The 24,408-nt window shown below is 32.6% G+C and overlaps 4 protein-coding genes across 4 annotated transcripts; 1 reads left to right on the plus strand and 3 right to left on the minus strand.

Moving 5' to 3' along the window:
• Positions 1-710: 710 nt before the first annotated feature.
• On the plus strand, positions 711-6,945 carry LOC120335032 (cytochrome P450 2U1-like). Its single transcript, XM_039402539.2, has 9 exons — positions 711-968; positions 1,302-1,447; positions 1,952-2,048; positions 2,454-2,563; positions 3,162-3,283; positions 5,054-5,175; positions 5,285-5,429; positions 6,053-6,216; positions 6,628-6,945. The coding sequence occupies exons 1-9, from the start codon at positions 711-713 to the stop codon at positions 6,943-6,945; spliced, it is 1,482 nt and encodes a 493-aa protein (XP_039258473.2).
• A 5,671-nt stretch (positions 6,946-12,616) lies between these two features.
• LOC120335125 (cytochrome P450 2U1-like) lies at positions 12,617-13,417 on the minus strand. The gene is made up of 2 exons (XM_039402620.2): positions 13,312-13,417; positions 12,617-13,124 (listed from the first exon to the last, which is right to left on the minus strand). Exons 1-2 carry the CDS (start codon positions 13,402-13,404, stop codon positions 12,807-12,809), a joined length of 411 nt encoding a protein of 136 aa, XP_039258554.1. The 5' UTR covers positions 13,405-13,417; the 3' UTR covers positions 12,617-12,806.
• A 714-nt stretch (positions 13,418-14,131) lies between these two features.
• LOC120335178 (cytochrome P450 2H1-like) lies at positions 14,132-18,999 on the minus strand. Its single transcript, XM_039402664.2, has 7 exons — positions 18,752-18,999; positions 18,417-18,562; positions 17,675-17,771; positions 16,993-17,102; positions 16,141-16,262; positions 14,573-14,694; positions 14,132-14,290 (listed from the first exon to the last, which is right to left on the minus strand). The coding sequence occupies exons 1-7, from the start codon at positions 18,812-18,814 to the stop codon at positions 14,132-14,134; spliced, it is 819 nt and encodes a 272-aa protein (XP_039258598.2). The 5' UTR covers positions 18,815-18,999.
• Positions 19,000-22,166: 3,167 nt separating this feature from the next.
• On the minus strand, positions 22,167-23,137 carry LOC144423112 (vitamin D 25-hydroxylase-like). The gene is made up of 2 exons (XM_078113287.1): positions 22,981-23,137; positions 22,167-22,493 (listed from the first exon to the last, which is right to left on the minus strand). Exons 1-2 carry the CDS (start codon positions 23,122-23,124, stop codon positions 22,176-22,178), a joined length of 462 nt encoding a protein of 153 aa, XP_077969413.1. The 5' UTR covers positions 23,125-23,137; the 3' UTR covers positions 22,167-22,175.
• Between the last annotated feature and the right edge of the window lie 1,271 nt (positions 23,138-24,408).

Genomic DNA, 24,408 nt, shown 5'->3' on the forward strand with positions numbered 1-24,408 from the left:
AAAATATAGCATTTTGAACTCAACTAATATTTAACCTGACAGGAACAGTTCCTTACTTCAGACAATTACATGTTCAATGTGTTTTGTGAATGTAAAATTGGCAACATGCCGCCTTAAGCATTAGAATACTCAATGACTTTAGTTATTTCTTTTATTTACTTGCATTTTATTTTGAGTTTGCGCCAACTTTTATGGGCTGTTCATCACGTCCCTGATTTTTTTTAACATCCGGACTGATTTCAACTTGAGAGATTTCCCCACCGTGCCGATCTAATATTTTTTATGTATAGTATTAAAAATGTTTTTGGACATTAGGATTTGAAAAAATAGTTTATCGAATTCTTCATCTTCTATGTATCTTAAAATTTGAAACTACTTTGGAAAGGGTATTATTAGGATAGGAGATCCAATATTGAGTAAAGACTCTCTATGATTCATAAGTTTGACCGCGTGACAGAGACAAAGGTAAATATATGAATATTATCTCAATAATTGTGATAAAAGTCGGCAATGTCCCAGAACAGGTTTTATCTTTGCAAAGAAGCCACTGATATCAAATTTTAGATACCTAGAGAAATATATACTATTTCGCTAATGAATATCTTCTTTCTTTTTTTTAGATATACTATTATAAACACCTTTTAATGTTTTGCAAATTCTATTCATCTACAATAAAACAAAAATATTTTACTGAAAAGAAATAAAACAAGATGTGGATTGAACTTTTTGATTATACAAATGTTTTAGCTATCCTAGCTGCCTCAATATTCTGGTTTTCTTTGCGAAGAAAACCCCAAAACTTTCCTCCTGGTCCCCGAGGTCTTCCTTTTGTCGGTTACATTCCGTTTATGGAGAAGAATCCCGCAGAAACTTTTATGAAATTGAAAGAGAAATACGGATCGGTTGTTTCTGTTCAATTCGGACAAGAAGATTGGGTCATTCTAAATGATTATGACACCATTAGCGAGGTTCGTCAAAAATACTTAAATGTAGTATTATTCAAGGAATAATTTTTTCTAGGTAATTCTGATCCTGAATCTTGAAAATAAGGACAATATGAGATTTCTGTCAATAACAACTAGGCGATTCATCTCAAAATGCATATTAATGTAAATTTATCTAAATTTTTCCCATGAGGCGTATTTATACGTAGTTCACTTCGATCCTGACTTTGCACAAGCAACTGCTAGGTTACAGAAAAGAACGATATACATCCGGTTCGGCGTTGATTTAACCACTAGCCCATCACGCTCGCACACTTTACACAAATAATATTACAAATAGTTACATGTATTCCTCAGGCATTTGTAAAACAAGGACAAAAGTTTTCCGGGCGGCCATACAATCTTTATTTCGAGCTGATAACCAAAGGCCGCGGGTTCTTGACAATGGATTATGGATCAACATGGAAAGATTTGAGCAAATTTGGCCATGCCACATTGAAAGAGTAATAATTTATAGCAAATTTTCTATGCCGAACACAAGTATTTAGTTTTTATAAAATATATGCAAAAATGTATTATCTTAATTTGATGTTTTTATACCAATTTATTCCAAAGAAGACTTTGCACAAAAGTACGCTATTAAATAAGAATCTATTTACTATATTAAGACTAGGATCTTTCACGATTGACATCGTCTACGCAAATTATTACACCTTAAGTGACGAGGTTTTCATTAAATAGACGCTCATGAAATAAGAACTGGATGATATTTCAAAAACACCTTTCTTCATATAAGCAATAAGCTCTAAATGGGTAAAACGATTTAGAAATGTTAAAAGATAAATTGAAGCTCCGGCTGATAATCTACCTGGTCGAGTGTCAAATACATATATCATCTTACACATAAGAATAATTGTGAAATCATCTACAGTTTTGCGTCATTATGACACACTTGTTTTATTTGTCTGTTATTCACAAATTTAATAGTTTTTTTTTACTTTTTTCAGAATGGGCATGGGCAAGAAACGTATGGAAACAAATGTTAATGAAGAATTGAGATTCTTGATTGAGAGTTTGACATCAAGCAACGGAGAGAGCATTCGTGTAATAATATTTAATACTTCGACACCCTAAAATCTATGATACAAATTATTAGAACACTATTTGCATTTTACCAACGCGCACTTTTTCATATTTTTTTATAGCGGTATCCTGTAACCTTGAAAACGTTTGGACGCAAATTGGACCAATATATTGTTGTTGTTGTTGTTCTTATTATTGTTGTTTAATTATAACAATTTTTCTGAGACCCATGGTTTCCCATATTTGACTCAAAATTTTGATGTTAATTCAATTCATCACAACGCTTGCTTTTATAATATAGGAACATCCTTTTTTGTCATTTTAGAACACTCGGTTCTCTGCTACCGCTAAAATTTTACCGTACCGGTGCCGATTCAACGCCTTTGATTCTGTGTTTTTTTTACCATTGCTATATTGTTTCTTTAGATGAAATTGAATCTCGCTGTATCCAATATGGTTTGTCGGATAGCGTTAGGTTCCAGGCTTGAATACCACGAAAGCAAATTCAAGCATATGATCGAAACGTTTATGAAACAGTAAGTTTATATCTTAGCACCTGATATTTTTCTTACAGTTAGAGTTGTATATTTTTTTATTACAATTTCCTCACAGCACGACCACTGACCACATGTGTAAGAAACCAAGGTAACTAATTTCTAGTCTTGTCTATGCTACATATTTCTCTGTCCCATCCCCTTCAATACCTAATGGTGATCGTCCATCTTACCCCATCGGACTTTCCCCCTGGAATTCCTATTGGAATGACAATTCCATGGCCAATACTGGTACTAATTTTAATAAAAAAAAGTCAGCTGAATATATTTAATTGAAAATTGAGGCAATATTGTATAAACCAAGTTGTCATAACAAAAAAAAGTGTTCCATTTCGTAGGCTGTCTGTGAACAAACCTATTTCGAATGTCGATTAAACAAGCGTTTGTAAGTACCAAATAACAGGGGGGTAGCCGAGAACGCTCATCTGAAATTCCTAATTTCCAAGTCATACCGTAACAGCATCATCATTAAACATCAAATATATCCCGATCTCCAATGAATTAGTCTCACTAAAAAACTAAGCACTGACTCACAAATTCCATCTTACTTACTGGCTGTTTTATTTTATTTTCTTGAAAGATCTGAAGACACTTCTCATTCACATATGTTATTTGCTGTTTCCTTGGCTCCCTTTTTACGTTTTATTCCTCCGTTCAGCAATGTTGTGAAAATTACATCTGAGGAAGCAGAGTGTCTTATGGGTAAGATTTTTTTTTATTTTTTAGGTTTATATATTAATGAAATTCATGGGTTTAATATCTCTAGTTTATATTGAAACATATGTTTGATACTTGCCGCACACTAACACTAATGTATTTCTGTAACGATTCGTCAGTTTTTAGTAAACTGCTTGTCTGAGAAAGTCTGATATTGGTCGGACGAAACGTTACAGAAATAAATTTGTGTTAGTGTGCAACAGTACTCTTCAATTGGAGGTTTTATTCCTGATACAGCATCATTGCTGTTTACACATACGGATCCATTGGCATAAGGGCATAGAGGGAGGATAGGGAGTTAGTCTCGCGCAACCAAACGCAAATATATATTTGAACATTTAAAATTCATTAAGTAGAACATAGTGAATAAATTGTTGTACATAACTATGTTGAAATTTAACGGAAAATGTAAGAGAAGATACGGCTATTGCGTAGTCTTACACTCTTAAAATAATAAATGCAATGGACAAATCAGCGGAACATTTCACGCAGTGGCAAGAGAAAAAAAATATGTATTTTTATATACGTGACCACCGTATTATACATAAACTGTCCTATTACTATTTTATGCTTGATGGGGAAAGTTCTGAGTGTTGAGAAAGGCCAAACTGAATAACTTGAGGGACGTGTCCTGTCCGATGGACATCTCGTTGCACATCGCTGGTTAAAACCCAATGCCAACATTCTGTGGGTACAACTGGTCGGCAAAAACTGAATTAAAAAGATCCCGGTAAACCCAAAATAATTGTTCTTTCCATTTCTTTAAAAGCTTGTACAAGACCTTGCTCAAGGTCGTCGTAAACTTCGTCGCATTGAATAATGTATCGTGATAGATATGTTTTCTACTAGAATTTAATTTACCGAAATTGCGTTATGCAGTTATAATAACAATTACAAATATAATAGAGTTTCCAGTCGGTTCTCGTTGACAAATGACGCATTTACATTAATAATTGATATAATTTCAAATCTATTGTTGGACGCGAAGTGTATTGTGAATTACTTTGTTAAACAATATTAGATTTTAAAATTTTTATTGTTGATCGATTTCAATCTTCTAGTAATCAGAAGCCTCTAGATCAGTGATTTTCAACCTTTTTTGTTTTTGGTCTATTTTCATCCAAAACAAATTCTGTGACCAATAAATTCCAAAAAAAAAAAATAATTTTTGCAAAAATGGGACTTTTACATTAATATCCAGAATGTAATTACCACTCAGTAGCAGAAATAAGCATCGTCATTCATTGTTACTACAATTGAAATTACCTATTTTGACATATATAAATCTAGCATTTCTTTATAAGAGGCCCACCTTAAAATGATTATGTTGTTGTTGGTTTACATGTTGGATTTTTTAAATTCTTGTTGTTATGAAAAAAATCGCTTTTATTTTTAACTGCTGGACACATTGTTTTTTAATTTTCAGTGGTTAAAAAATGTATTGTTTGCTAGAAAGCTATTACTTTTATTTATTTCGAAAGTTTTTGTGGGCTCCATGAGATTCATTGTTTGTATGCGCTGACGTCATCAAAATTAGGAATTGCACTCCTTGTGGTGGTTCCACCTTTGCATCACCGATCATGTGGTCCGACGAAATCGTGAACACTGGTTATCGTTAGACCACTGTGAAAGAATGTAAATTCTTACAATTTTGTGTCCATAAATTTGAGCATCGCTCTCTCGTTATTTATCTTATACCTATTTATTGATCCCACAAGTAAATACAGCAAAGGAAAAATATTAACCTATTTTTAGCATATCTACGTGAATTTGTAGAAGAACACGAATCGAACTTTGACGATTCAGACATCCGGGACTTTATTGATGCATTTCTGAATGAAATGAAGAAACGAGGAAAAGATGATGATGCTTTTAACGTAAAATATCATATTGCTCCAACTCCCATAGGCTTGTTTAATATGATTTATTCTAGTCAGCTAAAATGGCAAAAACACGTTATTGTTCATATTTTTATTTTTCATGCAGAAAATTCAACTCATTAGATACGTTCGTGATATTTTCCATGCGGGATCAGTTACAACCAGCGGAACGTTGACTTGGGGTTTGCTGGCTCTGGTCTGCTACCCAAAATACCAAGAAAAAATCGCAGGAGAAGTATTGGCAACCTTGGGTAATTTGATATTGTTAATAATGTTACTTAGTGTTACAGTCACTTGATTATATTATATTTCTCTAGTATTAGATAGTTTATGTCATGGATAACAAGGACTCTAAAGCACACAGCAAAAAGTTAAATTGCCATGCAGTTTTCAAATAGGTGTTTGTTTTGGGGACTCCGAAAAAAACATTACTTCTGTCTTCTTCATTTATTCATTTTTCATTCAGTATATTTTCTCAAAGCATTACCAAGCGCACTCATTCGGGTGCACTGGCAGTAAACAAATGAGTGCGCGCAGCTCACGGTGTGTGTACGAGAACTAAAAACTCTTTTTTTTCGATTACTAAGTGTTCTACAATAGTAAATACTAAATACTGTATGTTAAAACTTAGATTTCACTCAAAATACAGAAGTTATCTTTGTGCACCAATACATACTATAATGAGTTGACAATGAGAAGTTAGTTTTCGACATGACGCTACGCGCAACTTAGTTTTTTCAATATCAAACTACTGACTGACTGACTGACCGACCCATGCGCGAATCTTTATATTTATCAAGTTTTGATCTCTCGTTTTAACTTGGTTTTAGTGATTAGTGATTAAATCTCAAACATTCCTAACTTTTTTTAACAGGTGAAGAAGGTGTTCCTTCAATGGAGCATAGAGATAAAATGCCTTACACCAGTGCTTTCATACAAGAGCTAATTAGACTTAAAACTTCGGCCCCCCTAGGTGTATTCCATAAAAACAACGAAGAAACTAATATCAATGGATACACTATCCCGATCAATACAACGGTAAGTTTTACCATGGATTGATCACTATTTTTAGATTGTGAGATTGCTCAACAACAACAATACTAAATAACCCGATAAATCCTATATTATAGATTTTATTTATAAAAATAAAATCAATCAGGACTTCATTGTAGGTTTATACAAGAGAATGCTCATTTCGGGAAATATCTTCCAGATGCATATTTGGAGAAACTCATTCCTGACGTGGTTATTCAATCAACCAGCTATATTCTACGCTATTCCATTCTATTGTATAATCCAATTGGAAACACTTTGAGCGGGTAGAATCGTACGTCAACTTAGGTAATACAATACAATAATAAACACTTCGGTCAGTCCCTCGCCCTCACAATTAAGCAAGATAAGCAAAATAGATACCTATTTCATATTAATATTATACTTCTGTTGCAGATTGTTCCAAACATCTGGGCAGTTCATTACGACACCAAATATTTTGAAAATCCGAGAGAGTTTCGACCTGAGAGATTTCTCGACAGTGACGAAAAATTTTGCAGATCAAATCACGTGATTCCATTTTCGATCGGCCTTCGACATTGCATGGGAGAACAACTTGCAAGAATGGAGCTATTCGTATTTCTGACGGGAATTATACAAAAGTTAAAAGTGTTGCCAGATCCTGTCAAGCCCCTTCCTTCATTCTATGACGGTGCATTTTGTATGGGCACATACGAGCCACCTCATTTCGATGTTGTTTTTGAACGACGATGAAGTTATTATTTGATATAAAACAAAAAAATTCAATTACTTATATGTGAAAGAAATAGCATAAAAATAGCATGACCTAATTATGAATTTATTTCTCAAAAGAAATTTGGAAAAACAGTTGAAATATTGTGCGGCATATTGATTGGTTGATTGTGTTTGTGATCAAGTGCAAGTCATATTTCCTAGTTTAAAATCAATCAAATACTCATTAAAATAACAATCAAAACATAGCATTTCATGTCATGGTTTAATAAAATGGGCAAGCAATGCAAAACAGGAATGATTTATATTTCTTCCAGATGGAATAGCTTTGGTACTCGTAGCCTTGTGTATTAAGCGATGACCACAGCGCGTTTCACTTGGATGATAAGACTAATATGTAAGAAGTTGGCATTATTTTATATGTTGAAATCTTTTCCTTTCGACGTGAAAACACTTCATAGAACAGATCTTTAGTTTTTTACGCCAGGTTGTTGAACAAATTGCCGCAGTAAAAATTTTGCAGCGACTATAAGTAAGCATCGTAAAAACGAGAAGATTAGCAAATGTATCAGCAGATAATTTTCAGAATTTATTTACAAAATGGTTTAGTGGAATATGAACTATAGAACAATTGGTCTTTTGGCCATAATAGGGGAAAAATTAACATTTGAGTTTATCCTGTTGGAGCATTTACGGTTATTGAAACAAATACTATTGGATGTTATGAGGTTAGACAATAATTTCATGCAGATTTACCTGATTTAATTCTATTACGAGACCGGGTACTGTGTTTGTTAGCCATGTAAATATCGAAAATTTCGCGCTTTATCATTGAGGAACACGAATCAGAATTGGAGGAAATAATACTCGAGATTTCATTGACGCTTTCCTCAAAGAGATGAAATCCAAGAAGGATCCATGCTTCAACGTAAGTGTAAACATTTATTCAAATCTAAAAAGTAAGAACGCGAGCAATGGACTTAAACGTAAAGAGCAGTGATGTATAGTTTCAAGTAACTTATGCTAATAAGAACTATATATTGGGTATTGCGCAAAAACAAAATTACAGTAAATAGCGGAGGACAACAACTTGAAAGTAACCTGAGTTCTGACAAGAGAAATATTTCAATACCGTAAAGGAAATAGCCAAGTTTAAGGGGATCCAATAAGAATTGGGGGGAAGATTTTAGTTTCAGTATTTTGACTTGATGTTAAATATACAAATCTTTCGCTCTTGGCTAAGTAAATCGTTTACACTAATCTCTTTCTTACTTTAAACATAGACATTTGTACAACTGAGCATGGTGTAGAGATGATATAGGGCCATAGCAAGTTTCGGGCGTTTCGATCAACCATAGCTAATTCCCGATTGCATACTCGATAGGAATAGCGTAACTGTACGAGATGTGTTGCCATTAAGCCCGTACGTATTGGCTTTTATCTCGTGATAAATATGAATGATGACATGGTTAAGACATTTAGTGGTGTATCAAGCCAATGCAAATATATTTTATATTTATTCACTTTTTCTGTTTAGCATTTAAGACTCCATACAAGGTCAATAGCAAATACACTAAACCGTAATTATATAGGACCTGTATCTTTATATAAAACGTCGTTCAATTTATAACCGTCCTTTGCATAGCTTTTAAATGAAGTTATGCACAATATTCCGCTATACTCAAACGCAAAACTTAAATGAGTGAGCTCGTCTATTTTTTTATTTGTTATATAATACTTTAAGTTGTAAATTTTCAAATTATTCTGGTTTTGAATTGTTTCCTTGATTGTTTAAAACGAGTAAATGTTGCAGAATTTTTCGAAGTTTGCTCAAAACAACGTTACAAACGCTTTGGGTTAAAGTTTAATAAATCGAGTGGACAATGAAAACTTGGGCAAGTTCGCTATAGTAGTAATTGATTGTACTTAAGGTGAAACGTGAATGAACGTTGTTTAAAATCTATTGACGCGCTCACAGTTATATGTAGATTTATCCTTTCGACTATATGTCAATTGCGAAATTGAGGGTAGTAAATCAAAAGTGATATGTTGGCATGTAATTCAATATCTGAAGCCCATGTCGATATAAACCAGGAAATTATTACATATCATGTAACAAGTTTGAATCGCATTATAGCCGTTAATATCTTTCCGCTCATACAGGAAGAAATACAAGCACTAATATGAACAGGCACGGTCGTTTTGTATTCAGTATTATGTAGTATGAATATTTTATTTACTTCTAAATCTGGCCAAACATCTGATTTGTTCACTTCGATCCAAATCCTTTTTAAAATCCAAGAGATTTCTCGACCTTGACGAAAAATTCTATAAATCAAATCACGTGATCCCGTTCACTGTCGGACCTCGACACTGCCTGGACGAAGATGGAAGTTTTTATTTTTTTCACAGGAATTGTACAGAAACTGAGAGTTGTACCTGACCCAGACAAACCCGTCCCTCATTTCGACGTCAGTGGATTCAACATATTAAATTAAGAGTCCCCTGGCTTTGATGTCCTTTTTGAAAAACGTTGATTACTGGCAAAGTGTTTTTATAATTATTTTTCTACATATTTGCAAACATTTTGTAAAATTATAATAATTATACCATGTGTGTACTTGAGCTTATAAAAACACCTAATACTTCCGTTGAGGAATCACAGGTTGAAATCCAGCCCGAGAAACGGATATGGTCAATTAAAAAAAATAGTTAAAAGTAAATTGTTATAAGAGAGCAAACTTTCAACTTTAAAGATTTGGTTCGCGAAAGAATAGAGTATGCATATTGCCGTCGTCCATTTATTCTATGCTAAATAGAAGAAATAGAATACATTAACTAATATTTGGTTTAAATTTATGTGTCATAAAAATATCTTAAAGCTATCGTAACGCTATATTTAACTACTAAATCATTGGTTATACTTCAAACCACCCGACAGACGCCTTCCATAGAATTTCTGCTGAATGAAAACAAAATACATCCCTCCGTATCTTTGGAAACACTAGCAATTTCTGTTTTCAAACAAATACATATACCAAATCAAATTTTGCGCTATACCCATCAAAATTTCATATCTAAGAAAGGTAATCTATATATCGCTATCTTAGAACACGTCACTAAAATAATATTAGTCAAATTAAAATGACTGAGTAATATTACGTATTGCAAGAGTTGACAGTAGCTTTATTACGACCAAAATAATTTATTTTGTGTTTACTTTTGAGAAATAAAATATGGTTTGGATGATTTGCTGCGATTATACAACGGCTATTTTTGCTTTAGTTGCTTTTGCTTGGTGTTGCTGGTATATTTTCAAGAGCCCGAAAGATATTCCTCCATGTACATACTGACTTCCTTTAGTTGGTTACGCTCCGTTTTCAAACAACAACATGGCTGGTGATTTTATGAAAATGAAGAGAAAATATGACTACGTTATATCTGTGCATATATGCAGTGATAATTGGGTGATTCTGAATGATTATGGCGCAATTTATGAGGTAATAATACGCCTATAAATAGAACCATTACATTCATTTCTCGTCACAGCTCGTTTCTTTTTTGCAGTACTACTGCTGCCACAAAATATTTCTTGGCCAGTTTTAAAGCTGTCGAATTATTGTAATACACACTGAGCGTCAAAAATTGAATTCACTATATCATACTTTTCATGTTAACCGTCACCTAGTTTTCTTTAAACAATTGTTACGCGCAACAATGCGACGAAAGTTCCAATTTAATATTGACAGAGTATTATGCTGATTACAAAGTTGTAGTTCCCAGAAACGAAACTATCAGTCAAGGAAATGTTTGAAGAAGCGGCTCCTGTTAATTAAGTTGAGTATTGACAGAGATCCAAATACTTTTCAACTTTACTTGCGCCGTACTATAAATAGTTAAATACAACGCAGCATTGTTTGCTTTCTATACCTTTGCAAATCAAACATTAGTCAAATACACTTTTGCAAATGTCTCGTTTCTATAAGAACTGTGTGACGGGCGCGAATCAGTACAAAGATAAATGAATTCAAATTTATGCCTATGTACCTCTTGGAATAATAACTATAGCAGTCTGTTGAGTCTAAAAGGCTTGCTTATTTAATGATGATTTAAAGCAACGACTATCAAAAATATCCCATATCTCTATATAGATCAGTTTATAGGATGATGCCGACACAGTTTTAAACATATTTTATTACATTTAGTATAATTTATTATAATTACATATCATCAATTAACAAACTATTAATTCAATCTAAAACCTGATAGAGTTCAATATACATACAAGGAATTGGCAAATATTTTTTAATTAAATAAATTTTAAGCAATTTTTCTTGAATACATTCACTAAATGCAATTTCATTTCTAATTGAAGTTTATTTTTAATCGCCAATTTTGTATTGAGCTTTAGTAAGAATACTTAATAGATGTTTTAGGCTCCGTCGGAAATAGAAAAAGTGAAATATTGAGAAAAGTCAAAAATAAGTCGTGGTTTGAAATATGCTTCAAAAAATATTTGTAACAAGATAGAATAAATATGAGCTTCAGGGAAATTTAAGAAAAAGTGATTTTACTAAAACAAAATGACGTCATTATAAGATAAAGAATTCGAAATCGCATATATGTCGCAGAGCAACCTTATGAAAAAATATATAAGAAATATCATCAAGTCTTATCGAGTCTTATCAATATTATAATTATGTTTCCGTTGATGATTGATCATATCCTAAATTTGTATTTGCGACGAACTGTCAGTATCTCCCTTTCGATTGTCACATAATATGCAAATCGGTATTTTTTGTATATAGATTGTTATGCGTAATACGGCGCATTAAATTATTGAATTCATTAAATCCTACCTAGCGAGTATTAGCTTATCATAAATATTTTCCATTATATATATATATATAAATTAATAATATTATATATAATAAATATTATATATAATAAAATATATTATTTTATATAATATTTTTGGTATTTTTAAAATTTATTTCGTCTGTAGGTCTATACCGATACATATAACGGTGCAATTAAATTTCAATCCTAAAGTTAGAAGCCAGACTAATATTGATGTTTCGAAATTATAAAATGATTGAATTAAATTAGTATTATAATTAATTGGATATATAAAAATGATTATATCGGAAATATAATTTCCTATCGAGTTTTTAACGCGTATAATATCAATGTCACATGCCATGTTCTTCTTTTTCATGCATTGCAATCTCTATATCCTACAGCAAAATGGGGAAAATGAGTTTGAGATTTTTGAACTTTCCATTACATTATAACTACAGGTGATTTTCTCCCCGGTTAAAAACTAGAAAAACTCAATCTAAAATCCTAATGAACAATCAACAATAAAAGATCGACGTCCAAGTTACTTTCAAAAAAATATGGAGAAGTCTAAACTTGTTACTAATGTTTACACTTGATTAAATTGAACTTTAAAAACACATCAAGATATTTTTTTTTTGGAATTCCCCTTGGGATCGCCTAATTACCTACTAGGTACTGCTAACCTTTCTATCTTTGGCCAGTAGATTTGAGTAAAATAGCGTGTTCCGCTGTTTTTGCTCTTATGAGTAAATCACGGGATTATGCCAATACAAGCCTAAAACCCTATATTGAGTTTCGCATACTTGGTACAAAGTAAGATTTTCCCTGCTGTACTTTTCCGAATCATGTATTGAGGTTTTGTATGGCTTGAATTGCCGAAATAGTTTGCGACAAGTGTTGTCTATTTCACTTGATTACCAAAAGTATATATAGTTTGGTATACGAAACTGTGATTCGGTTTGCAATTTAAAGCGCAAAAGATAATTATAAGCTAACAAAGTAAGCTTAAACCTTAACCAGTGGAACTTCCGAAAGGTAAGTTAACGTCGTTTAAAAACGACTTCAAATTGTGGAGGCTCATATGTTGCTATACAATTCCCGCCGATATAGAAAGATGGAAGCGGCTTTTCAGGGTCAGGACCAACTCTCAACTTCTGCAGTAATCCTATTAGGATAATGAATATTTCCATTTTGGCCAGCTGTTGTCCTAGGCAACCTCTTTGGCCGACTGAAAACGGGATCACGCGATTTGATTTGATGAATTTTCCGTCACCGTCGAGAAATCTTCCTGGTCGAAATTCTTCTGGGTTTTCAAAATGTTCTGGGTCAAAATGAACAGCCCAAATATTTGGACAAACCTAAAGAATCATAAATATTTATTTAACGCTCGAACGCACAATTAACAAATAGGTCATAATTATTATACTCATTTTATGTCCAGCTATTGCTACTAGTAACTATTCATAGATTTTATGCTCGGTGTAAATGCGAGAAAGGCATTATAAAAATCTATCACTCTATTCATTTCAAATTACCGTAGCCTACCGTAGTATTTTTCGGGATAGAATATCCATATAAAATTGCCTCTTCGTTCGTTTTATGGAATACACTCAGTGGCACCAATGTTCTGTGCCTCATTATTTCTTCTATAAAAGCGCAAGTGTAAGGCATTTCCTCTCGATGATTCATACTAGGTACTCCATCTTCTCCTAAAATAAGATTAAAATAAAATTGTAATTTTTGGAGACCGATATAATCAGCATTCGTTGTTCATCCCTATCGACAGAACGTAATGAAAGGAAATATACTGTGAATATCCATATTTGCAATTTTTGTCTGAAGATTTACAAAAATACTTGGAAACATTTAGTATAAAACAACGCAAAATTTCAATAATTCAAGATATTTGAAAAAAATAAAAATTGTGCAAACACAGAAGAAAAACACTTTTAAACAATAAACATTCTTCCACGTGAATTTATTTCCAGTCATCTCCAGAACAGAAGTTCCTAATATATTTCGTTAAATTCCTGCCTTCGCCTATTCTAAACTCTTTATTCCTATCTCACGATGCACTATGCACCATGCATGCTTTATTTAACCAATCGTTAATGGAGCTAATAATACGAATGTAACATTTCTGCTTTTGTACATTTTGCGTAAATTATAATATGTGCATGAAAAATTATTATGAAAGTAATAAAGAACTAATGATTATTACTAAAACTACACTAATTAAAAAGCAAAAACCATCATGCGAGTTAAAAATTATTCTCTGGAAAATAATTTCTCTACGGTTTTGTCTATTCATTTTTTTTAAATCCAAATTGTTTTACATTAATGCAAAAAATATTTATTCTCGCAATTATAAGTCCTCACCCAATGTTTCGATAATTTCTTCAGCAATTCTATCTTGACATTCTTGAAAATGAGCAAGCGCAAGTATTGCCCAAGATAAAGTACTGCTGGTTGTTAGTGATCCAGCATCGAAAAGATCCAGGATATATTGAATTAATTGTAGTTTCTAAAAATGATAAGTCTAAAACCGGTGTTACAATTCAATAGTTAGTAAGATCGTCTTTGCTTTTCAGAAACAAAATGAAATCATTTTGCTAAATTTATGCTCTGTGTTTGTTGTTGTGGTAAAAAAATCGTTTTTCTATTCAATTATTGGGAAAATTGAAATTTTTAGTGCCTCATAAATTGCTATTGTCGCTTGACGGCTATTACTTTTGTTTATTTTCTGTTCTCAAAACCTAAAATTGACTCCCCTAAAAATATGATATAATGCTAAGAAACAACTAACATTAAAAGCTGGATCATCTTCTGGACTCTTTTTTATTTTAAGAAGAAATGCGTCAACGAAGTCCCGGATGTTATGTTCATCAAAGTTTGATTCGTGTTCTTCCACAAATCCGCGTAAATATTCTGTAAAATTAAAAACATATTGAATTAGGATAGCTACCATATTTTTATACGATGCCTACACTTTATACCTTTGTGAAAAACTCTACCACGTAAATCTTAAAAACAAAGTATGCTAATTAAAATTAAATTAACTGTTTTTACCGTAATATGATTTTTATTTTGTAGTATCGATATATAGCTATATATACTAATTCATCTTAGCAACAAAGAATGTATGCATTAGTATATATAATTTTACTATCTCACTACAAACGAGTATTTTGATTTCGGGATTTCTGAAGCCATGAAGTTTTGTATGTATGTATCTTGTCTGTAGCTAAAATTGTGTAATTCAACCAATTTAAAAGGTACTTTTGTGATGCTATAATACATAAATTTGAAATACTTATTATGAAGGCATAACAAATTACTCTTAACAAAGTTTTGTATGTATGTATCTTGTCTGTAGGTAAAATTGTGTAATTCAACCAATTTAAAAAATACTTTTGTGATGCTATAATACATAAATTTGAAATATCTGTTATGACGGCATAGCAAATTACTCTTGACGTCATTGTTACAGAAGGGCCTTAATTAGCAGTGTCCAGACCCTAAGGTGTCTCATATAGTCAGGCCTTGATTCGGTTGCCACCGATCTAAGTATATTCTCCATTATTGTATTAACGCACTTCTTTTGCCGAATTTAGGCGGCGGGCGGACTTTTGACCCAAGTTCTTTTGGGTGGTAATAGGCCGATGAACCAGTTTCATGATTTTTTTTGCGCTTTTGTTTAAAGCGTCACCCTAATATCTCGGATAAACATTCCTGTTGAAATCTTATGAGTTTGGTGTATATTCTTAGTACTTTGTCCAATAAAAGTCACGAAAAACTTTGTAAATTATTCTACTCAAAATAGATTATATTACACTCAAATACTAAGAGTTTAACTCAGCCTCAAATAGAAAACAACAATACTGAAATATTTACATTTCACATTTATCATTAGTAATCCAAGAGTTTTTATTTCTTTGACGTTTCATCTGACCAATGTCAGTCTTTCGTAGTTAGTTCCGCAAAAACTCAATCGAGAGCACGTTTTATAATTTAAAGAAAATTGATATTGCGTAACGTGTCTAGTGACATAGACCTTAGATAAAGTACAACAAACTGACATGTTGGATGTTAGCAGTGTTATTCGGTTGCAGTGCATTGAAATGCAATTCACAAAATTGCTGGATTTTATGTCGTCTTCATTATATTAATCACTGTATGGCTTAAAATAATAATAGCGAGAGTAACACTATCAAAGCATTTATTAGGGATTGAACAAATAAAGTTGTGTCACTTATATAGGGGCAGAGGAATAAACTGGAGAGGGGGGTGGATTCAACAAAAATGCCGGGAGTACTGTTTTAACTCATATGTGATTTTTTGAAAAATGGGAAAAAAGGAAAATTTATATAGCACCACGAAATCTCTCTGTATCGTCGGAGGTGATTTTCACAACATTTCTGAACGGAGGAAAAAATCTCAATATTGGTTCCAATGTTAATACCGCCAACAAATGAGCATGATTTGAATCTTCGTTACTGAAAAATTGAAAAAAACCAAGTCAAAAAAATTTGCTAATAAAAATTTGTACCATTTGTGTTTCACTATCAAGTTTGGGACTTTCCGAAGAAATCTTTTATTAGATGAAAAAATAAGGATGTCTTCAATTTTGGCAAAGAGCTTTATCCGCTATGATTGGTCGATTTAACATTTGAGGCATATAACAAAATGTTCGAAATGTATATATAATACACGTAAGAACAATTTTTTCTGGAGCTCCATGTGAATGAAAACATCTTAATATTTGTAAAGTTTCTTATCAACAGATTAGTAATTTTTTGAATTTACAAATAAAAATCGAAATCTGAAACAAACTGTAGTTCATTTTAGTTCATTGTTTATATTGAAGTTGAATAAATCATTTCTTGCCCATGATTTTTATAATTATACTTTGTACCATCTATACTCTGATTTTGCTATATAATCAATAGGTAGGAAATTTATTTGTCATGATTCAATAATAATAAAACACACGTGACAAATAAAACCAAAATTCAAGAATGTTGTCAAAACTCAAAATGATTTTTAATACAAAAGACGTAACAGTAAAACACGGCTAATTCGGCTAAATTTGTGTCATCGATACATGCAGAATCAAATGTAAGACCTCTTTATTAATACACAAAAAGCACAAAACTATCACTAAGATAAACACAATGTAATTGATTTTGACTAGAATATATTGATTTTGAAACTACAAAAACTTACAATTTCTGAATAATTTCGATCATATGAAGCAATTTTTTATCGTCGTATTCAAATCTCGAGCCCAGCACTAATCGAGATATAATATTTAACGTTGTAAAAGTAAGTTTCATCTGAAAATATATTCAGTTTAATTATAGGATTATACAAGTAGGATTGTATTAAAATCAGTTCAAGCCTGCATTGGACATATCTATTTTCTGATTTTGTTAAAGCCTAAAGAATCTTGTAATGAAGACTGTATGAAGAATTTGGCAATTATGGAATGCCGGAATATTTCATGTGAAAACCAATTTATAAAAATCTTACATTTGAATATATGTGCCCACAGCCAAACAATTTCCATGCAAAAAAAAGATGGTAAACACTCATATGAAAGCAGATCGTAAACATAAAGTTTGATATAAAGCTCAAATAAATCGCTTAAAAAAAATATTTAATAACACAAAGTTGATAGTTACATGAATCATAGAATTTATATCTATTGTATTCTGTCTGAGAATTAAAACACGTTATATTTTTACACATCTGTGAATTTAAGCAATGATACACCCACACGTGCAAACTTTTTAATTAACAAAAACGTATTAGTAGTACAGAAATTAACACAATGAGAAAGAATTGTATGGGTTTATTGAGAATAGACGGAAATATACCAGATTGGCCTGAAAAAGAATAATATTACTTGTATACTATAATCCTTTGCCATTGTTAAATTTTCAATCAAGAAATAAGTTTCTTCAACAACATTTTCTTCCATTCCTTCCTTGCCTGCGCCAAATCTAATGACAATGGTTAGAATTATTTTTTGGAAGCAATGGAAGCGTGGTGTACAATGCACGTTGGTTTTAATTGTAAAATCTGTTCGGTGGTTGGTGCATCGCCTCTCTACGTATACGTACAGCAAAAAATTTCAATTCTTCAACTGTATTCTATTCTAATTTTAATTGATTTCAATTTTATGTCATGTATATTTTCTTCACTTGATGTTTGTATAAAAATCCATATGCCCTCGCTATTCAAAAGCCGATCAAATAGCAATTGCAAACATATGAATTTCCTCTATTGCAAAAGTTTGTTCTCTTCGCCAATAATATATTTACTCTGAAGTTAAACACGTTCGCATAATGTAACATTTCCCAAACGGGGAAGATTTTGTTCCTTTTTCTGTTTTTGCATTGTATTCGCTATAGCACTACTCATATTCCCAAGTTTTTTGTTGTAACTGTAATATTCATGAACATGAACATATTTAAACTGTAAAATAATGGCAATGCGACTTGTGCAAAACACTAGCAAAGGATCCATTGAATATTGAACAAATAAAGAAGTTTTATTGCATTTTGAGAGAGGAATGGAGAGTTGCTAATTAGGCAAAGGGAAAAATTTAACAAAAACGCTGAGAACCACTGGCATAGTGTTCTTACCCTCGTAATGTCCTCAAGCCAAACTTATGTGAAGCTTTCCAAGTAAGTCCGTAGTCTATCGTAATAATTCCATGATTGTTTTTAATCAGTTCGAATACAAAATTTCCAGGTCGTCCAGAAAACTTTTCTCCTTGTTTCACCAGTGCCTTTGCAGACAAATAGACAAAGGTGATTATATGATTTCAATGATAGTGGAAAACAATTCTATAGAAACCAAAAAAGTTTTGAAGTATATTGTTGATAACAACAACAACTTCTGGTGACTCTGTGAATGTTATGACGTATTTGAATACAATTTTATTGAGCAGCACTATAATACAACGGGGTTGTCTCACCTCAATAATGGCGTCGTAATCGTTTAAAATGACCCAATATTCACGTCCAATTTGCACAGACATTACCGATCCATATTTTTCTTTCAATTGCAGCAAGGATTCCGCAGCGTTGGTTTTCAATAATGGAATATATCCTACTAAAGGCAGACCGCGAGGACCTGGAGGGAAGTTTTTAGGTTTCTTCCACAAGTAATAGCATAATAAAAATGTGAAAATTCCAATGATATAAATTACATATTCCAGATTTTGAACCCACAACATCGAAAGGTCCTCTGCCTTTTAGGAACAATTTTAGAATCGAATATCTATCACCTGTAAAGAAAATAAGCAATGATTTTGTTATTTTTGTAATTGACAAAAGTAAGGAGCTAAGAAATGTATATATATTAATACAAAATAGAGTGATTTGCAGATTTCTAAATCAAATGATTGGTTTTTAACGATCTGTAGGCTACTTATCAACTGAAAGAACGTTAGGCGATGGACATCTGGGCATTTGAAAGGCTACTTATCAACTGAAAGAACGTTAGGCGATGGACATCTGGGCATTTGAACTAGCAGCAATGTATATAGTCTGCGATAATCCTCCCCGAGAAATGAAACTATACGATTAGCTTGTTAGTGGAGCTAATGAACCTATATTTCACAGGAGATAAGAGGAAAAATAAAATATAACCTCTACTATTCATCTATATAATCCACCACAATTTTCACCCAAAAAATAAAAAAAACATTTAATCATTATTGTTTTATAATTCTATCAAATCTCTGCACAGGTTATTTTTTTTGCATTACTACGGCAGCATTAAACTTTTCTCTGATTAGATCGGAAACATCAAAGCCAAAAAAATCTTTTCTGAATACTCTTTAATAGTCGAACATGGATTTTGTTAATCTATAAAGCTTACAATATCTCTGACTTTCAACCGCTCAACAAAGCGACGAGAGATCAAATTTGATATGACAGAGTATTCTATTGATCAGTGCTGAATGTTGCCAAACACGAGACGCGCTATTGTTTGAATGAGAGCCATCTGTTAGTTGCACTATGGATGGCCCGTATTAATTTATTTTATAGTGTTCAGAACGCCGGTTTCCCATCTCTTCACCAGGGGTTTAATTACCTGGGTATGCAATGCCTCGCAGCACATATTCCGGTATTGCCGAAATATAGTAGCTATTTATACCATCAAATAATATTGTAGATGTCTACCTAAGCGTGACCATATATTCAGAGAAAGAGTCTTATAAATCATTCTCTCTCCATATACATATAAATAAGGGAAATTCACCTTTTATTTAACAGGTGAATATGGAATACCGTCAATGAAACATCGAGATGAAAGGCCTTACACTTGTTCCTTAATACAAGAACTAATGAGACATAGCACTCTACTCCCGCTAAATTGATTTTCATCAAACAAACGAGGAAGCGACACTGAATGAATACAATACCACGGTAAGTGTTACAGAATTTTTGCGAAGTTTGCTCAAAACATCAATACAAACTCTTGAAGTTAAAGTGAAACATGTAATAAATTGGGTAAGCAATGTAAAACTGGAAAGAGTCCATCTTTACAAACTATAGTAGGTCCTGCTATGGCAGTGGCCGATTGTACAAGACGAATGTGGGAATAAACGTCGTTTAAAAACAATTGACGCGCTAGCAGTTATATATATGCAGATTTATCCCTTCTGTATGACTATATATATGTCAGTTGCTAAATTGAGAATAGTAAATCAAAAGCTTTATGTTGAAATGTAATTCAATATTTTAAACCCATGTCGATTTTAACCAGGAAATTATTAATTTCATGTAACAAGTTTAAACCTCGTTCTAGTCGTTAGTTGCTTTCCGCTCATACGGGAAGAAATACGAGCATATATATGAATAGTCATGTTTGTTTGTATTCAGTGTTATGCAGTATGTGCATTTTATTTACTTTAGGTCTGCTCATTTCGATCCAAATATTTTTGAAAATCCGAGAGAATTTCGACCTCAGAGGTTTCTCGACAGTGATGGAAAATTCATAAAATCAAATCACGTGATCTCGTTGGACCTGCATTGGACCTCGACACTGCCTGGGGGAACAGATGGACATAAACTAACAGTTATAAATGACCCTGACAAACCTCCTTTCGACGTTGGTGGATTTAACATATTAACTTACGGGGCTCCTGACTTTGGTACCCTTTTTGAAAAACATTAATTACTGGCATAATATTTTTATAATTTTTTTCTTCATAATTGGAAACATTTTTCAAAATTATAGAAAATAAAACATGTTTGTACTTGAGCTTATCTAAAGACTTGATACTTCCGTTGAGGTCAAAACCCAGCCGGAGTGAGTTGGGATCAAACTATACCGAACGATATGTCGGAAGCTACTATTATTTGGAAGAACTATAATCTTTCCGGTCCGGCAGCACGTAACTTGATTTGCGATGCTTCAACCGATTTAACCGCTAGGCCAAAGCGCCGCATAAAAATAGGAAAATCCGAAAAATTGGATAAATTTGGATCTGAATGAGCGTCGCATTAAACAGATTCATACCAATACCATTCTTTAGTCTTTTGTCTTATAAGCATCAAGCAAAAAATTAAAAAATACTTTATTTATACATTATATTACATTCTATTACTGGAGAGTTTACCCAACTTAAAATAGAAAAATATTTTAACGAAACTTTTAACACACGTTTATTGTTAGTGTAATATGTTAAATTGCGTAATACGTCTAGTGGCATCGACCTTGGATAGGTGACAACAAACTGACCTTAAAATCTTTGCAGTGTTAATCGATTCCAGTCCCTGGAAATGCCATTCATAAGATTGATAATTTTTAAACTTTCATTTCCGCATTTTTTCATGACATGAGTGGCCTGCAAACATTAAAATACGCCTCAACATATTTTATTTTTCAATTTTATTACAATTATTTCTTTTACTTTATATTAATTACTATTAGGGTTAATAATGAGTGTCCCGGCACAATAATTATTTTTTGCGCCTCTCATCAATATGAAATACGGAATTTAATCCATTTTTCCTTCTGTTTCTAAAAGTGTATACTGCTACATAAATTATATAACGGAAGCACTTCACGTCAAATTTAAACTCCCATCTTTACATCAGTTTGAGTAATAATTAGAGCAGTCTGTTGAATCAAAAATTTCATTTCAGTTTCTTCAAAAAACAGCTGTATGTTGATATATGAACCGCCCACTGATATTTTGATCAGTTTAGAACAAAATTTACATTGAGATGGTCGTCACTAGTTTCAAAATTAAAAAAGGGGTTGACACATGTACATATACAGGAGAATACATCAAAACGATTAATTTATAGATGAAAGAGTCAAATTTATCAAGTCATACTTATGAGGATACCTACGGGTTATTTTATGACCAAAAATAAAGTTGTTTATCTTTTTTCAAAAAGAACCTCAAAGTTAGGTGGCTCATAAATCAACATACTGCTCCCACCATCACAAAAAGATGGTAGGGGATTGTCAGGATCCGGCACAATTCTCAACTTCTGTACAATTCCTGCTATCAACAAGAAAATTTGCATTCTTGCTAGCTGTTCTCCAATACAGCGACGAGGGCCGACAGAAAAGGGGATCACGTAATTTGATTGGATGAACTTTCCGTCACGGTCGAGGAATCTCTCAGGTCGAAACTCTTCCGGGTTTTCGAAATGCTGTGAGTCGTGATGAACTGCCCATAAGTTCGGGCAAATCTGAAATAAGGTATATTTAATTATGGCACAGTTGACGCGTAATCTGAGGCTATAATTCAGTCTGAATAGCGTTTTTCACTTCAGTGGTTCATGTAAAGTATCACAGTATGTCTCAGTGACTTCGCTTAACAGTGTATAAACGAATTATCATAAAAAGAGAAAAAAGTAAACTAGTGGTTACAATTTGGAGGATTCAGTTAATGTCTGAGAAAAAAGTAAAAAATTCAATTGATTTAACCGATCTCCAGAAATTAAGTCTACAATAGTATTGAAACATTGTCAAATACTTTTATCACATAGCTAAATTGAGAAAAATCAATTGACGTTTTGATAATTTACGTTTTTTAACAAATATCAAATGGCGCAAGACTTGATGCAGTTCAGTTAAATACCATCATGAAAACAACTACGTGACAGCGAATTGACGGATTCAATCATTAGCAAGTCTCTTACGACACCAAGAACAGAGGTGTTAATTTAAACTTACAGTTGTATCCTTTGGGATAGTATATCCATGTAAAATTGCATCTTCGTTCGTTTTATGGAATACACCTAAAGGTACCAGAGTTCTATGTCTCATCAGTTCTTGTATGAAAGCACAAGTAAACGGCAACTCATCTCGATGTTTCATTAATGAAATTCCGTTTTCGCCTGTTTAAATAATCGAAAACTAATAACTATATTATGTAACTACCTCGATATGAATGAACATCAACCACTAGCATTAGTTTGTGCTATAAATAGAGACCAATAGTTCGTTAAATTTTCTACTCGACCAAGTTGATACCAGATATTCTAAGCTATGATCAAAATTCTTAAAAAGGGCTACATTAAGACGAAGTACATTAGGGGAGCCTCTTCATTCATTATCAAGTAATAAAAATTAGTTAGGAAGAATTTTCAAATAAATTGGACTATTTAGTTATCGAACACGTACAAAGCTACGGTTCGTTGTTTGAGATTGCTGCTGCTGTTCTGTAGTTATTTATCTTCTCCAGTGTTAGTAATAAGTGATGAAAAAGTCTCCAAAAATGATTTCATGACAAGTTTTTTTTTGAAACAAGTATTTATTCAGTCATTATCGAAAAAGCCAAATACAGCCAAAATACCTTCAAACAGAAATCAGAAAAAACTTTTTAATTTAATTTATTAATTGTATATATTACACTTATTCTTCATCTAAACATTGTCGATGGCATGCCTATTATTCTAGGATGAAGTATCAAAGGCGAAAAATACCTATTCTTGGTGATTTAATTATACAAATTTGTTTTATAACGTTCAGTCTAAAAAAGGTTCTGAACTTCTTTGAAGAAATATTTAGGATGAATAAAGAAAAACTTTTGAATTGCTCGGAACGGCTTTATATATATATATATATATATAAATAAGTTACATTATATCAAATAACTGTATAAAAGTGTGATTGCTTCACATACGAATTATCTCCCTGACCTAGTGTTTTTGAAATCTCCCCTGCTATTTTTTCTTGGAATTCTGCATAGTGAGCTAAACATAGCAAAGCCCAACTCATAGTGCTGCTAGAAGTAGATGATCCAGCTTCAAAAAGATCTCGTATGAAATGGACGAGCTGCAATTTCTAATCGTGATGGCTCTATTTTATACGATTAACCCTCACGATTACAAATTTAGCATATGTGAAGGAAAACCCTCAATGAAAAGTTGTATCTAGTTGGACTAAATATGTCTAACAACCATCGACAAATGCTGGTGAGATTCGATGTCTCGATTCAACTTGAGTGAGATTTGACCTCCCATTTATGAAAGACTCGATGTGACTTCTATCAGGGAAGGACTTGGTTATAGTCTTACCTTGAGACTCGAATAGACAGATGCACGATTAGTTGTGCGACCCTAAGTTCGGGACTTCTACCCACAACCGACGTTGACAATA

Source organism: Styela clava, chromosome 1, assembly GCF_964204865.1.
Source record: "Styela clava chromosome 1, kaStyClav1.hap1.2, whole genome shotgun sequence".
NCBI classification, from domain to species: domain Eukaryota; kingdom Metazoa; phylum Chordata; class Ascidiacea; order Stolidobranchia; family Styelidae; genus Styela; species Styela clava.